The following is a 16,909-nucleotide window of genomic DNA, read 5'->3' on the forward strand; positions in this document are numbered from 1 at the left end:
GGAGTAATAGTAATAGGATGAAATTTAATAGTGAAAAGTGCAAGGTCATGCATTTAGGGATTAATAACAAGAATTTTTGTTATAAACTGGGGATGCATCATTTGGAAGTAACAGAGGAGGAGAAGGACCTCTTGGAGTATTGGTTGATCACAGGATGACTATGAGCCGCCAATGTGATATGGCCATGAAAAAAGCTAATGCGGTCTTGGGATGCATCAGGCGAGGTATTTCCAGTAGAGATAAGGAGGTGTTAGTACGTTATACAAGGCACTGGTGAGACCTCATCTGGAATATTGTGTGCAGTTCTGGTCTCCCATGTTTAAGAAGGATGAATCAAACTGGAACAGGTACAGAGAAGGGCTACTAGGATGATTTGAGGAATGGAAACCTGTCTTATGAAAGGAGACTCAAAGAGCTTGGCTTGTTTAGCCTAACCAAAAGAAGGCTGAGGGGAGATATGATTGCTCTCTATAAATATATCAGAGGGATAAATACCAGGGTGGGAGAGGAATTATTTAAGCTCAGTACCAATGTGGACACAAGAACAAATGGATATAAACCGGCTATCAGGAAGTTTAGACTTGAAATTAGAGGAAGGTTTCAAGTGAAGTTCTGGAACAGCCTTCCAAGGGGAGCAGTGGGGGGCAAAAGACATATCTGGCTTCAAGACTAAGTTTGATAAGTTTATAGAGGGGATGGTATGATGGGATAGCCTAATTTTGGCAATTAATTGATCTTTGACTATTAGTGGTAGATATGCCCAGTGGCCTGTGATGGGATGTTAGATGGGGTGGGATCTGAGTTACTACAGAGAATTCTTTCTTGGTGTCTGACTGGTGAATCTTGCCCACATGCTCAGGGTTGAGCTGATCGCAATATCTGGGGTTGGGAAGGAATTTTCCTTCAGGGCAGATTGGCAGAGGCCCTGGGGGTTTTTCGCCTTCCTCTGCAGTGTGGGGCACGTGTCACTTGCTGGAGGATTCTCTGCACCTTGAAGTCTTTAAACCATGATTTGATAACTTCAGTGGCTCAGACATAGGTTAGGGCAGTGGTCCCCAGCATGGTGCCTGCGGGTGCCATGGTGCCCGCCGGGGCATTTGTGTGCCTGCCTAGTGCCCAACAGGGGACCTGCCGGGGATAGAGAACTGAGGCTGTGGGCGCGGTGTTCTCTGTTCCCGGCAGGTGCAGGGCCTGCCTAGTGCCCAGCAGGGGAGACAAGCCGCAGCCCTGCGCCTGCCAGGGACAGAGAACTCTGGGGCTGCAGGCGCTGGTGTTCTTGGTCCCTGGCAGGTGTGGGGCCGCGGCTTAAGCCGGAGGGAAGCCGTGGCCCTGCGCCTGCCGGGGACAGAGAACCCTGGGAATGCAGGTGCTGGTGTTCTCGGTCCCCGGAAGGTGCGGAGCCCACCTAGTGCCCAGCAGAGAAGAGAATCTGGGGCCCTGCGCCTGCTGGAGACAGAGTACTCCAGGGCTGTGGGCACCAGTGTTCTCTGTCCTCACGGCTTTTCTCCGGCTTCTCTCTGGATTCATATATTATGTTATATTAAATATGGTTTTTTGTATTATTTAATGTACAAATACAAAATAAGTCTTGAAAAATTGTTGGTGCCTGCCAATGTGTTACTGGTCACAAAAAGATTGAGGACCACTGGGTTAGAGATTTGTTGCGTGAGTGTAGATGTGCACACTCACCCCTGCGGCGCCTCCTGCTGGTCTCTCAGGGAATTAGCTCTTTTACCAGCCAGGAGCACCCTCTGCAGGCCGATGATCCACCTGTCCTCTGGCTTCCGTCTCCCTCCCTGGACCCCAGTGCTCTTGTACCTGGGGTGTTGCCCCCTAGCAGTAACCCTTCAGTCTTAGGATCTCCGCTCCCTGGGGAACCCCCACCCACTATTCCCACCTCATCTCAGTATAAAGCTACTGCCAGTCATTATCTAGCCCCACAAGCTGGGGCAGACTGCAGTATCAGCCTACTCATCACCGGCAAGGTTGGGTTTGGACTTGTTGCCTTGGCCTACCCCTGGGCTGCCCCCTGCAACTGCCAGTACCTGTTGGCCTTATGCTAGGCCGCAGCCTGGGGCTTTCCAGGCTGGAGCTCCCCAGCTCCTCAGCCTTTCCCCAGTCCTGCTTTACTCAGGTACCCTGTCTCTAGCTTCTTGCAGTCAGGCCCTTCTCCCTCTACAGGCAGAGGGAGACTGTTGTCTACCCCTGGCTTCTCTGCCTTTATAGGGCCAGCTGAGTCTGTTTGGGGCGTGGCCTCATCTGCAGCCACTTCCGCCAATCAGCCCAGCCTTTTAGAGCTGCTTTCTCCAGCCACAGCCCCCTCCCAGGGCTGGTTTAAGCCCTTTAGGGCAGGAGCAGGGTTGTGCAGGAGGTCAGACTAGATGATCATAATGGTTCCTTCTGACCTTAAAGTCTATGACTCTAATTAGATGAACTGATAGACTTCCTTATTTATTTTACTTCAGCACTGGAAATTTCATGTGATATTAAGACATCTTAAACACTTTCAGTTCTGCACTCAACCTAGAGAAAAAGCTATTACTAATAAAACTACTAAGTACAGGTAGTTATTACGTATCAGTATAGGACAGGGATCACATGATATAGTAGTGTAAGTCTAGAATATTTCTGCCAAATTCACTGGTGTTAACGTTTATAATCCAGAGCAGAATCTGGCTTATTCTGTGTCCCGGCAGAACCTTGCTCAGATCACTGCGGGATGAAATTTACTAAAGGAAGGCTCGTCCCTAGGGGACTCAAAACAGTGGCTTGATCTTGTATAGCAAAGTTGCTGGCTTACCTATGCACACTAGTGTCAGCTCTATCAACTACCATTTTGACACAATTCATTATAAGGTTTTAACGAAATGGAAATTTGTTACCTGTGTCTAGCAAATAGCAGTATAGTAATTTACTCATTTTAAATTGGCTTATCTGGAGGTTTAATTTGTGTCATTGGTTAGATGATTTGTAGTGATGTTTCAGTATCCAGCATGGGGGTTTGTTCTGAGCAATCAAAACCTTTTGCTGCAGGAACAGATGCAGTCGGTCAAGTGTGTGTGATTATTCAACATACTTCCACTGAGCAGTTTTTACATACTTTGAAAATAACCCATTAACTTGTGATAAAAGGTTAGTATCAGCACTTCATGTCTGGTGTCCCCATGAGCTGGTGCTGATCATAGTTTTTGATGGTGGGGAGGAGCAGGGAGGTAGCCCAGGAGCTTGTGTTAAACCTGACATTTAAAATCTAGCTGGGTTTCAGAGTAGCTCTTTCAGTCTTTGAGAGTCTGCTTCACTGTCCTGTTGGGCAGTGTTGTCCTTGTTTAATCAGAGTAAAGGATCAGGCAGTTAAGAGAGTCTGTTGATTTCATGCTTCGCTTTCTTAGGGAATGGCAAATGGAGAGAGCCTTCCAAACTGCCTTGTCGTTACTGGAGCCAGATATTGTTTTCATCCTAGGAGACGTCTTTGATGAAGGAAAGTGGAGCTCCTCCCAGGTAAAAGGTCCACATCTACTGGTTTTAATGTCAGAAAATGCTGAACTGCTTTAAAAGAAATGTGGTTTCCTGGAAATAAGTGGCATGCAGAGCAAGCCAGGCTTTATTTGATTTTCCTCTTCCACAATTGATGTATTGCAGATTTGTAGGCCGTGACTCTAATTTCTAGTGTAGTGTGACATAGTCGCTGCAAGGCAGTTGCACTCCGGTGTGAGTGGAGGGTATGTGTGGGCACAAATAAGATCAGGCAGTAGGCATAGTCTTTTGCAATGAGTTGGTCTCCAGCACCCTACAGTGCAAGGTTAAGAGGAGATGAATGTGCATGTCTGGGGAGATACAAGTTAAATGGAGTCCTCCTCATGCTTATGAAGTACTGAGGCTGTGAAAAGGGGATTAGGAGTGGTGCTTCCTAACAATAATCAGGGGAGTAGTATGGAAAAGAGGTAACATTTATAAATGTTTGTGGCCACCACTATGATGCTAGGTGTAAACACTGACAGTATTAGCATGAGTGGCCAACAGTCCAAACTTTAGAATGGCAAATGACTAACCCAGCCTTTTACTTTAAAAGGCATTATTGGCCTTCTGAAACCCAAAGAAGTGCATTGCCTAGTGTATTAAAGCTGTTGGCAAATGAATTTTGCAAATATAAACAAGGGAATCAGTCAGGCCTGTGCATTACTGGGTATTAGTGTTTGGGGCTCTGACCTTCCTGATAGCTGGTCAGAAAGTTCTATTTGTGTCCTGAATTCTAATGCCAGTTCATTGTTGTTGCAATATTAATGATACTAATAGCTGTTTTAATATTGTCCATATTCCAGTCTTAGAGGATATACAATGGATGCTGCTCTCGTCTTGGCAGTGGTAGTTTCCAGTGGGTTGACTACAAACTGAAATTTGGTGATTCTCTCAGGACTTGATTTTTCCAATAGTTTCTTTCTGCTCTCCCCAACCTAAGCACACACAACATGAAAATGTCAAGGTGACAGCCTACTGCTAAATCCTTTCATAGTTGTCTTCAACATCATTAGTTTTTACAATTTTCCTGCAGGCCTGGGCAGATGATGTCAGGCGGTTTCAGAAAATGTTCCGACATCCAGTTCGCACTGAGCTAATGGTGGTTGTTGGCAACCATGACATTGGCTTTCACTATGAGTAAGTATTTCAGAAAAATTCAGTGCACTGTCAGGTATGAAATGTCAGGATGTAAACAGTAACTCAGTATTGTCAGCCTCAAGAGATCAAATAACATCAGATTGGCCCCAAAGTCAAATGTTGGTTTTTAGTCTGACTTTTGACTTTAATGTCTCTCTATTCCTCTGCCAGTATGTGTGAGACGTTCAGGTTGAAGAGTCAACCTTTAATACATGCTTCTCTCTGGCTTCTCAGATGGAGCTCCCGCTTCCTCTCCCTCAACCCCTAAGACAGGGCAACTGCCATCCATTTTCTATTACTGTCTTACTTTCTCTCCTGCTGGATAAGGGCTATACACTGGAACTGGAAAATGAACATCCAAGAAACACAAAATACTCTTCTTATGTATCAAGTGTTCCTATTAAGGATTTATGTGAGCTGAAAGGTCTTTACATGTACTAATGTCTTTACAGCATCTCCCACCTAGCTAATTACTGCAAAACGCCATGCAGAGCTATCTGTATCTCAGTGCAGTAATGATAAAGACAATCATTATTTTTTAAATCATTCACATTGAAAGCATTTCAAAAATAATTTTAAAATCAGACTTTGTTTGCATAACTTTGATCAGGTACATTAATAGATCAATTATCCAATAAGTTACAGTAAGTTCACCTTGGATTTGTCTGTCCTGGACCTGGCAGCACCTGTTCTCTGACCCCCCGGAGGAGTGGCTGCTGTGTAGCTTTTTCCTGACTCCTTCCCTCCACCTACATCTCAAGCACTGACCTGGCAATGGGTTTGTGTGTCGTTGGAGAAAAGCTGCTGCTGGGTCCACAGCAGAGCAAGTAGTGGGGTGGGGTTGGGTGTAATGCTGTTGGGCCCCAGATTCAACAGTAGCTTTTTCCTGACTCCTTCCCTCCACCTACATCTTTCTCTGTGTCCTGCTGTCCCAGGACTCTCTCTCTGCTACCACTGAGATAGTGCCAATCCATATGTGAAGGCAGGGCTCAATGGCAAGGGCAGATCTGTTTTTCTCAATTCCAGAGGCTCTCACTTGAGCTCTGCCTGTGTGACCAGCCCTGAAAATTGTGTGAAAGGAGTGGCTGCTTGGGTCTTTGTGAGAGTACCTCCTACAGGTTCCAAAATCCCATGACTCACCATTAATTCACAGGATTTGGCAGTATTAACTGTTGGCTTCCATGTGAGTCAGGCTTTTTTTTATTATTTAGGCTTTTGTCTTCAAGCATCAGTTAAGATGGGCTGGGTTGCATTTTTAGAGCCAGACTGTGGGTGTAGCTCATGTGCACAGAGTGAGAGTTAGGAGTGCCCTGTAAAGGTGTCTTCAAGGTCACATCATGGTCAGGCTGCTGCTATAACTCATGCTGTGCTGCAGTGACCCAAAAATGCAGCCAAGGTATTGTGGATATTCTGCCCCATTCCCTACTCTGAGCATCAGAGAGGGTAATTTTGCATCTGTTGTATTTCACATTGTTCTTGTACTGGGGGCAATACTCCCTGGCTTGGTTATGCTTGCTCTGGGGCCAGAACAGATTGAGAGAGGCTGTATCCATCCCATGGAGAATCTCTGTTTTAAGGTCTAATCTGGATCATGGAGCAGTACCTGTTAGGGAATTGCCATTTAAATCTGTAACACAGCTATATAAAATTACTTATAATGACAAGTTTCTGAGCATCATACTGCTTTTGTCTTTTAAACACAGAATGACTCCTTACAAGTTAAAACGGTTTGCAAAAGTTTTCAACTTCACCTCAGGAAAGCTAATAATCCGGAAGGGGGTAAAGTGAGTATAATTTTTGCCAACATTTTGAGCTTTTTCATTGTTCTTTTTTTTAAAACTTTTATTTTCCTGAACCCATTGTAGTGTGTTCTCATGAATATTTGTTAAACATAAAACATTTACTCCCAAGAAATGTGTTTTTTATAAATACTATAAAGCTGTTGTCTCCAATCTTTTTATGCACAAGATCACTTTTTGAATTGAAGATCAACCCAGGATCTGCCCCGTCCCACTCACTCTATTTCCCCCCTCCCTCCGTTGCTCTCTTTCCCCCACCTTCACTCACTTTCACTGGGCTGGGGCAGGAGGTTGGGATGCGGGAGGGGTTTGGAATGTGGGAGGGGGCTCTGGGCTGAAAGACATCAGAATTTTTTTTTGTCAGATAAAGTGAAGGGAAATACATTGTACTCATCTACACTCTGACTTATATTCTGACCACATACATTAATTCACAAGAATGTAGGAAATGAAGGCTACAAATGTATCACTTAATTTTTTTAAACATTAAGCGAGTATTCTAATCAGGCTGGAAGTGCTATATCACCCGTGAAAGAACGTGTGCTTCATGCAGGCTTATGAGAAAATAGACCTCCAGTTTAATACAACCATGTATTACTCAAGTCTGTGACCCTGAACACACATTTCAGCTAACATTCTTAAAATAGTCATTAAACAGGGACTAACATCCTCTCCTTACTCCAGACTCTGTGTATAGTACTCAGTTGACCCATCTGCTCATTGAAATGAGTTTGCCTTATTAATACTGCTTGGTAAATGTGTTCTAGAACACTAGTACAACAAGTAGCTATTTAGTGAAAAATGTTGGCAGCAATTTAAGATATGCTTTTTGCCAGCAACCCTTCCATGATGGAACCTAGCTCACTTTTGTATATAAGCACACGACTGTTCCCTCCTCCTGCATGCTGAGCTGTGAAATGTCCTTTCTCTGTGGGCTAGCAGGCTGGCCTAATATAAAAATAAGTGCTATTTATACTTGTGACAGGTAAGAGCCTAGTAGCAAGAAAAATTGTTTATTTAAAAGCTACAGCGAAGGTAGAGTTAAGTAACTACAGTGAAAGCTTCTCTACCCTGCTTTGCCAGAGACCCATGGTTAAGGGAGAGACACTTTTCTTTAAGTGTGAATCAAACTAAGGGCTTGCCTATGCAGTGGCAGAAGGCTGTGTGTTGTGCTGTAACTGCCCTGCATCTTGCACCCTCTACAGGGCATGTTAGAGTGTTTTACAGATCACACCCCTCCGGTGCACTTTGCTGGCAACCTGTACACAAGGTCCAGGTTCATTTGTGGGGCCTTCCCTGGGCAGAGGCTGCCAAATGCAGTATAGCTTTGCTTTAACATTGCTCACAAGGCCTCTCTGGCTTCTGAGATACAAGTGCCAAAGCAACTTCTCACCTTCAAATTTCAATGTTATGGATTATTGCACTGCAAGAGGATATAATTTTAAACAGTGTCTCACAAATTATGTGGATATCAGATTCATCACAGCATCTAAACTTTGCTATGCAACCTGACTGACTAGATTAGTGTCAACAATAAAATGGGTGATTATGGAAAGCTGTGGTAGCATGCAGTATTGGTATTTGAGAGATACGACTAGTGCAGCCATTCTCCAACTGTGGATTGGGACCCCAAAGTGACCAGGGTTGCCAGGGCTGGCTTAGACTTCCTGGGGCCCAGGGTGGAAGCCTGAGCCCCACCACCCACGGCTGAAGCCAGAGTCTGACGGTTTCAGCCCTGCATGGTGAGGCTCAGGTTGCAGGACCTCTGCCTGAGGGGCTGAAGCCCTTGAGCTTCAGCTTTGGCCCCCCTGTCCAGAGCAGTGGGTCTCGGGCTTTGCCAGGGCAGTGAGGCTTGGGCAGGCTCAGGCTTTGGTCCCTTCTCCTGGGGCCGTGAAGTAATTTTTGTTGGCAGAAGGGGGTCGCGGTGCAATAAAGTTTGAGAACCTCTAGTGTCTGGTCTGGGCACAGTTGTTATTGAATTTCATACACTGAGTGTTTTTTCTGAATTATGAACTTGTTTTTTTTTTTTTTTTTTAAAGAAGGGCTTCATCTCTCACCCCTAGTGCCTGGAGACCTAACAATTGTTTTTTCCCCCATTCCCTCTGTTCTCCCCCAGCTTTGTCATGGTGAACAGTGTTGCCTTGGACGGTGATGGGTGCACTATCTGCAGCAGGGCAGAGGCAAAGCTCATGAAGCTTTCTCATAAACTGAATTGTTCCCAACAGGTAAGAGTCCAATAGTCCATTCACTGTAATTGCAGAGTTGGAGTTGCAGTTATAGTCAGGCTGGAAGTCAGATTCTTCTCCTTTGAAAAAATCTCAGTCTCTAGTTTGTGTTTTGTCCTTCCTCTCATAGTGCTCTGGCCTTGTCTCCTTGATCATTCTTACCTCCATATTCACAGTGTATTTCAGTGTGCATGTTGCTGACTCCCCCTGCCCCAGTCTTTCTGCTAACTTCAGAAAGACTGGGGCACAGGTCTTCAATCTTGTCCGCTCTGTTATCTCTCCGTCAGCAAAATTCTGTAGCCTTTTTCTCTGCCACATGTAATATCATTTACGCTGGTCTCTGATCTTGTAAGGTAGCCTGCATAGTCTAATGGCTAGGAAGTCTGGAGACCTGGATTTTGTTCCTCACTTTGCCACTGACCTGCAAGTCACTTCATCTCAATTTCCCCATCTGTAAAATTGTTAATAGTTATTCTCCTTTGTAAAGCACTTTCCGATTTAAGTATTATTCTTACATGGACAGTGCCTTTTTCTATCTGCCTTTTTGCCTGTCATGTCTCCTCCTAACCTGAGCTCTCATGTGGCTTTTCAAATGTACTCTTTTTAAACACTCCTCCGTCTTGACCAAATTAATTTGTGAATTTACCTTAATTTCCTTCCACTACATCAGTACAATTTTTCTTAAGTAAAAAGCGTATCAAACTACCTTATTTCCTCTTTCCTATCTTAATGGAAACCTTTGCATTCTTGATGGTGAATTTTACATTCATCCCATATCTCCTGGATCTGCAGACTTGCATGTTGCCATTATCTGTCCAACGCTGCCTCCGAATAGTACTAATTTGATTCCCACGACTGCTGAAATCATCAAGCATGCTTTCATATCCTCTTGCCTTCAGTGTAGCTATTCCAGTTCTCTGTGGTTCAGCATGTTCTGTAAAGTGTTGCTGCCAACTTCTGATATATACAGAGAGAGTGCAATTGCATCCATGGCCTCCTCGAAAAATTTCACTAGCAACTTGTTCATTAAAGTCCAGTTCTAATTGGCAGTCTTGATTTGATTTTGAAAACACTTCATGAACAGAAGCCTGAAGCAAGTTCACGTAGTTCCATCCTCTTCTCTATCCCTTCACAATGTGACCTCTGTGAGGTGTGCTCTGGATCACCTGCCATTTGGAACAGACTTCCTACACAGCACCAGCTCTCTTCAAATCATCCCATCATACAGCTTTTCTCCCTTACCTATACCTCTTAATTTCTATCCTCTGATTTTACTCTGTAAGATCTCATATGATTAGTTTCTCTGATAGACACTGTAAACAAGTACTTTGCAATAATCCTTATACAGTACTAGTTGTTGTGTTGTGCTTTTTTTGAGGAAAATATCTTACATGGTCTTCAATTTTGCATTTCTGTCCTGGCCCTCCAAGCATGTAATAAATACAGAACTAGTGCTGCACAGACACAATTATGTTTGTCTGGCTTGATTTTATTAGCAGGAACAGAATCATTCCAACAAAAGATGCAATGGTATGGAACAGCTTCCAGCTTCAGAACCAATCCTTTTACAGGTGTGTTGGGGATTAGGTGGGCAGGATTTCACCATTTCAGCATATTTATCAACATTTTATAAAAGGCTGCATTAGCTAACAACTGGCTCTTGCTTTGAATCCCTGTCAGCATTACCCTCTTTACAGAAGAAGTGACGCTGAATGTATTGGAGAAGATTCTGCTCTTCCAGAGGAAAAGAATATCCCATTTAAAGAAAAGTATGATGTACTTTCTAGAGAGGCTTCACAAAAGGTTTGGTAATTTAACAACTTTATTTAATATCACAGTAACTTTACAGTGCTTCCTGAAATCCTTAATTATGTATATAATATTGGAAAAAGCAAATGTTAGCTGAGATAAGCTGAACACACAGCTCCTCCTGGTTTAGTGAGGCCTGGGGGAGACTGCTCATAGACCTGCTGGGCTCTACATGATAAGTCCAGGGACACTCAGTCTGCTGCAGAGCATTTATGCTCAGTGTAGCATTTTGTACTATGGGGTAACCCATTTTTAGTAGGACTAATAGAAAAAGTCAGTGATCTTGTCCAGCACTCAAAAAACATTACTTTCACTGATTTACTGATGATAAACAGAACATTCCCAATAAATGAGATTTTTCCTACAGCAGAAACGTATGTGTTCAAGTCTGAGGGCAGATCACCTCCAAATCAGTGCTACTCTTCATTTAAGACCCAGGTTTTCTATTTGTGGTGCTAAAGACTTGATACTAAGTGTTGTTCAAATTCATAAGGATCACTCTAGTAAAATATTACAAACTACCACCCTGTTTTTGTGATAAAGGTCAACTAGGGTGATTTCATATTAAAATATGAATATTGTATTAGTGGAAGACACGAGGATTTCACAAAATACTCTGCAAAAATAGTAGCCCAAGTAGTAATATGGAAGGAGAGCCCATTGGAAGCAAAACTAGATATTAAACTGTGTGATGACTTTAAACATAAATTCTAATTAATTTTTCATGTTTGTAATTTTGTACTGTTTCCACTATAGCTGTTATGGTGGTTTCATCCCCGTTTGATTCTGAGTGGCCATACCCACAGTGCATGTGAAGTGTTGCATAATGGGAAGATTCCAGAAATCAGTGTCCCATCATTTAGCTGGAGGAACAGAAACAACCCTAGTTTCATCATGGTAAATTTAAAGATTTTTATTTTTGTCAGGTAACTTTCATAAATATAAATCAACATGGCAATCAGCTATTTATTAAACTGCTGCTACCTGTTTGTTTTGTTTAAAAAGGCAGAACACCCACTCTCCCTCAAAACCCAACATTTACTTAATACACTGCATCCACTTTATAAAGCACATCAGGAGAGCCACACAGGTTGTGTGGTACAAGGAAGTGCTGTTAGAGGTGTAGTTTGTATATTTGTAAAAAGCATGTGTAACAGAGTTTCTTATAAAGAGGGTGCAGGGTAAACTATTGACTTGTAAAAAAATTAAAAAAAAATCATCAGTACCATGCACTGAACTGTAGAAAGGCTAGTTTTGCTTGGCTGATTTATCTACTATGAAAATAAGACCATATCTATCTCGGATTTCTACATGGCTTTCTTGCCTGTCAGACTCACCCATTAACCACTTCAGAGCGGGCAAGTTTTCATTTGTCTTCTCATAATCTGCCTCATTAGTTTCAATTCACACATTTTCTAATTTCACTTAGAACGTTGGTTAAGCTCCATCAGATAGTTCCAGTGTACAGTATGTATCTTGTTTAATATGTACCACATAGAGATGGAGAAAACAACCAGTTCTACAATAATTCAAGTTTTTGAAAAGTTCTGTTTTAAATAGCAAAACCTACAATCAGTTTGTTTACTTTTCAGCATCTTGTGCATGGGGAAAAGAAACTCAAATCTCATTACTCTTTGGTTTACACTCTTTAGTCCATAGACAACAACATAAGTTCCTTCTCAATCCATGTATTTTATTTAACAGTTAGCATGTTTCTTTTGCTAACTAGTCCTGCTTTTACCAGCTGCTACCTATCCAATCAAGTGCTTGTGCCTATTCTATTGTCCTTAAAAGTGGTTGCTCTCAAACCATGCACATTACCTCTGCACCATGTCTAGTCTCCAGTGCTATAGGGTGTGGACTGACTGCATGGCATTGGTACTATATTAGTCCAGGTTCTGCAACCTAATGTAGAACTTAAAACATCACAGCTGTTTTTGATGTAGACTCACTAAACCTATACCTAACCTCTTAGCAACAGCATGATGGTCTCTCTATCTTTTCTTTTTCAGGGCAGCATAACACCAACCGACTTCTCCCTCTACAAGTGTTTCCTTCCACTTGAGAGCAGAGTTGTTACTATATACTGTATAGCAGGGGCTCTACTTGGGGTACTGATACTAGCTCATCTTCAACTTTTCAATCCACCTTTTTATTTTGCTCAACACTTAATCAGGAAGCATAAAGCAGTATGAAGAGCCAGACATCTGCATTCAGTTACTGAAATACCAAAGCTGAGAACAGTCAAACATCAGACTATATTCATGCCAGCAAATGACCTAATTGGATTGTTAATCCGAAGGCAGGTCGCATTTACACATACCATAGAAATCCTACACAGTTGATATGACTACTACAGGATAAATAATTAACTGAAATTAACTGTTTTCATGCTGTACAAAAATACAGTATTCTACAATCAAATGAGTCCATTTCCTTGCTATAATTTTTGTATCAAATATGTATACTAAAAGTTTGTAACTGTACATTATGTAAATCCTACAGCCTCTGCACGAGTTTGTCCTACCTGGGAGGAGGCATAGTCTTTCAAGCTGGAACCATCACTGTATGTTTTATTGCTACGTGCCCTTCTAATGTGATACTTCTGTTTCTTAATGTCAGCAGGAGATAGATACATCAGTGGATTTCCTTAGCATTCCTAAGCTGTCTCACACACAAAACTGTTGTTTGGGAGAAATCCCTGCTGCGTTAATAGTTTTGGACTGTAATCCCCTGTCTGCTAGACCATCTTTCCACCCCTCCAGGGTCTACTTCAGCCCTTCCAAAAATTTGGGGTGGAACCTCTCAAGCTGCTCTTTTTAATAAAATGTGCTATGATAATCTTAAACTACCAGGCCCTGTTGCACCCTATAGGTCAATGTGGAGAGGTTTTCCCCAACAAGGGAGGTCAGATACTGCTGCAGTAACATTTTCCCATCTGCTTCATGGTGGAGGACCAGATACACATTATGCCCCTGTAGGATTCCAGAAGAATGTTAACGAAACTTGGTTATATTAATGCAGAGCCAGCTTTGAGCTGTAATGTCAACTTTAATGGAGTTTTGGGGATTGCTTCGTAAGGGAAAGCTGTAGCAGCAGAGCTCCATTGGAGCCACAGCAATCCTCAGAGCTAGCGTAGTTGAGAGGCTGTCTGCCTCGGGGGGGGCCAGAATCCCTGCTGCTTTACGTGGACAGGATAGACAAATGCAATTAAAAGAAAACCCATAAGGAAAGTCCACAGCAGGAACCACATTTCTTTTTGGTACTCCTGCAGAACAGGTGGTGTTTTGCCTACTTTTTCTTTTATTACTCATTCCTCCTTAAAAAGGTAAAGTTTTCATGTTTCTAAAATAATTTTGGAAGGGGAAGTGTGATAATCAATGCATAACCGGCAGTGGTAGATTTAGGGAATTATACCTATTACTAGCTAAACCCTGCCTTTCATTTTATAGGAAATACATAACTGAATTGCAAATATAGAAATAGCAAGACTATACATCCTACTAGCAGTTTCACTTGGAAGGATAGTCTTACAAAGATACTGTCCTGTCTCTAAAAATAAAATTACTAAATTTCTCTAATTTTAAGTAAAAGAGGACTGGGTTTATGAAAATCTGATTCATATTGTGTTAAACAACAATTCAGATCTTAATTTGTCCCTAAACTTTAAAACAAAGGATGGAGCTAGTCCAAGGAGTGATTAAACGATCTATGAAGTAATGTAGGCTAACACTTCTCTAGGTTTCTGTTATTGCAACTGTAATTTTAGACATTTGTACAGGTTATCTTGGACACAGGAAAAGTATATACTCACAGAGACATAAAACACCTATGTATAAAATATAAAGCAGTGTTATAGTTACTAAAAGGACATGCCTTATTGCTACAGCAATTCTTGCTTTTTATATATTGTACTGTACCACAACTTGTTTTGAGAATGTCATTTGCATAAATTATTCAAGTTTGAGAAATATTCACACAGTTTGATTCTACAATATTTAAAATAAAACAATTTTCTAATGTCTCTTTATTAAAAGAGAAATAAAAATGTCATCTTGTAATTCTCTTAGGCCAGACACAAGGGTTTATACCTGCCCCCGCCCCCACCCCCTTTCTTGCTATTTACTTGCACAATGAAAGCTGCTGTTGGTACAAAGATTGATGAGCTCTATAGAATGGTGCTTTACACATTCACAATCGGCCTGTGCAATTGTGACGTACTATGAATGACCAAAGAATTACTAAACATATTTCTAAAGTTAAAGGGAAAAAAAATCCTTGATTCCCATTAAAACAACACCAGGTTGCAATTTGGACACTTGAATGAATTCCAATGTTTTAAAGCTGAGATTTCAAAAGAGAAAGGCATGTTGCTGCAACATCCGGTGCCTGTAATACCTTACTTGAAAAGGTAAGTGGTTAATTTGCATAATTTATATATATATATATTTTTTTTTTTTTACTAAAGAGCATTGTTTTTATATAAACCAGAAAAAAATCCCTAAACTCTACAGATAAAGTTCTTACCCCCAGTCACTGCTGCAGGTAAGGTTGACATCAAGCTGTACAGCGCAATCAAAAACATACTTACATCTTAGCTCATTTTACAGGTACAGCCATAATCAAGGCACAAAGATCTTCTACAAGTATTTTTCTTCAATAAAGTTGTACAAAATAATATTACATTTTACAGTCTGTACAATATAATAAACCAGCAGTAAAACAAAAAATATATATATAGGGAGAGGACTGTTGTCCAAGAATGATCTAAACTAAATGGATCATTTGTGGACAGCACAAATAACATCAGTGAGGGTGGTACATTTTCTGCCTAGATGCAACAGGCTGAAAAAGTAGCTGTAATTCAAATGCCTGAGGTGTGTAGAGGCACTTAGCCCCAAAACCCCAGAAAAATTGCTTATCTTCACCATGCCTCTCATTATCTACTCTACTTCCTGTGCCAGTAACGGCTTAAAAGAGGAGGTCACTTTATCAGTTGACCTGCAACTCAGTAATGCTAAAAACTGTGACAGTAATAAATATTGTGGTGCTGCTACATTGTGTGTATACTTCCTCAACAGTATTTAATAACCTGATACAAAGTGCATTATTCTTTTTTCAACCATCAAGTACTCTTAATATCATGTTAAAAAAGGGACCCACACAAGGATAGGTATGACTTTAGTGTCATCCAGCTGACATACTAGTTTGAACTAACATAACCTGCTGGAAAAAATTTAGCAGGTTGTGTTCAATTAGCAAAAATAAAACCCAAAAAACAAAACACACCCCTAAAGCAACAGAGGTAGCCAAAGGGCTTAGTGGAATGACAAAGAAGTGGCATATCAAAATAAAGCACACAAATAGTCCCAAAAAGCATGGCGGAAAAGAACCCCACACTTGCTGCAAACCAGCTCAAAGGCAAAATAATTAAGGTAAACAACCTGAAAAGACTGACATTTCTGTAGTATTTTCTTCCACCCTGTGTGGCATAGTATAGAGAGAGAGAGCGCAAGAGAGTAAGGACCTATGTATTTAAAACCACAGGCTCCATGGTGATCCCAATCACAAGAGTTCATACTGGCGAAGATGCATTCTCTGAATGATGTCTCGACAATCGTTGAACACTCTGCGGATGTTTTCTGTGTCCACTGCACATGTGAAATGTGGGTAGCAATAATGTCTGCCATCTCCACTTGCTGTGCTTATCCTCTGCAGAAAAGGAAGAGAACATATTGAAGACATTGCTCAGGGGTCTGTCAGCTCATTACATCCCAAACGTGCCCAGTTGTAAAAGATTAGCTGAAGAGCAAGAGCCCAGTTTTCAGCACTGCCAGTTTGACTATCCAAACGCAAATCCTGGATATGCCTATGCCTATGCCTTCCAAAGATATGTCCATGTTTTCATATGATACACACTAAAGAAATGTATTAAGTAGGTTGGCATACAAACACAATTAGCCCTTTAACAGGTCAGCTGCTGGCAATCTAGTGAAAAAGCCCCCATTTAAGTTGACTTTCAATTCTTAGATACTCATGTTGAGAAGTTTATAACCCAGGCCACTTCAACTGCTTTAGGCAGTAGCAGATTAAATGGCCATTTAGGAGCCTTGCCTGTGGATCTAGAGGCATTCAGTGATTAGACATAGAAAACCCAAGGTTAGACAAAGAAAATGATATATAAGGGGTCTGTCAAGATAGATAACAATGCCTGGGTATCTTTAAGCTATACCACCTTGCTCTTGCACTTCAGATGAAATTATATCATTTAAAAAGTGCTCCATTTCTTGCCCACAAGCCTAGGTAGCTTTACATTCTCTGAAGCAGCAAATCATGGGATTCCAAGAGGGCTTGTTTTAACAGCCTTACTGACTGAGCATGTGAAAAATCTCATAGTTTATGAAGTATTACATTATACAGATC

The 16,909-nt window shown here is 41.6% G+C and overlaps 2 protein-coding genes across 9 annotated transcripts in view; one reads left to right on the plus strand and one right to left on the minus strand.

The window, feature by feature from the left end:
* The window catches only part of MPPE1 (metallophosphoesterase 1), a 29,167-nt gene extending 14,657 nt beyond the window's left edge, over positions 1-14,510 (plus strand). For 4 of the 5 annotated variants that reach the window (XM_032789424.2, XM_032789441.2, XM_032789466.2 and 1 more), the window contains 8 exons: positions 3,390-3,498; positions 4,550-4,653; positions 6,357-6,437; positions 8,569-8,677; positions 10,174-10,248; positions 10,358-10,480; positions 11,243-11,383; positions 12,499-14,510. In XM_032789424.2, coding sequence (XP_032645315.1) covers positions 3,390-3,498; positions 4,550-4,653; positions 6,357-6,437; positions 8,569-8,677; positions 10,174-10,248; positions 10,358-10,480; positions 11,243-11,383; positions 12,499-12,681 — 925 coding nt within the window. In that variant the 3' untranslated portion in view covers positions 12,682-14,510. The remainder of the gene's footprint in view (positions 1-3,389; positions 3,499-4,549; positions 4,654-6,356; positions 6,438-8,568; positions 8,678-10,173; positions 10,249-10,357; positions 10,481-11,242; positions 11,384-12,498) is intronic. The other variant, XM_032789456.2, reaches the window with a different exon arrangement.
* Positions 14,511-14,623: 113 nt separating this feature from the next.
* Positions 14,624-16,909, minus strand: part of GNAL (G protein subunit alpha L) — a 349,295-nt gene continuing 347,009 nt past the window's right edge. For all 4 annotated transcript variants that reach the window (XM_075062930.1, XM_032789478.2, XM_032789485.2 and 1 more), the window contains one exon: positions 14,624-16,198. In XM_075062930.1, coding sequence (XP_074919031.1) covers positions 16,052-16,198 — 147 coding nt within the window. In that variant the 3' untranslated portion in view covers positions 14,624-16,051. The remainder of the gene's footprint in view (positions 16,199-16,909) is intronic.

The sequence above is a fragment of the Chelonoidis abingdonii genome, chromosome 2, assembly GCF_003597395.2.
Source record: "Chelonoidis abingdonii isolate Lonesome George chromosome 2, CheloAbing_2.0, whole genome shotgun sequence".
NCBI lineage: Eukaryota > Metazoa > Chordata > Testudines > Testudinidae > Chelonoidis > Chelonoidis abingdonii.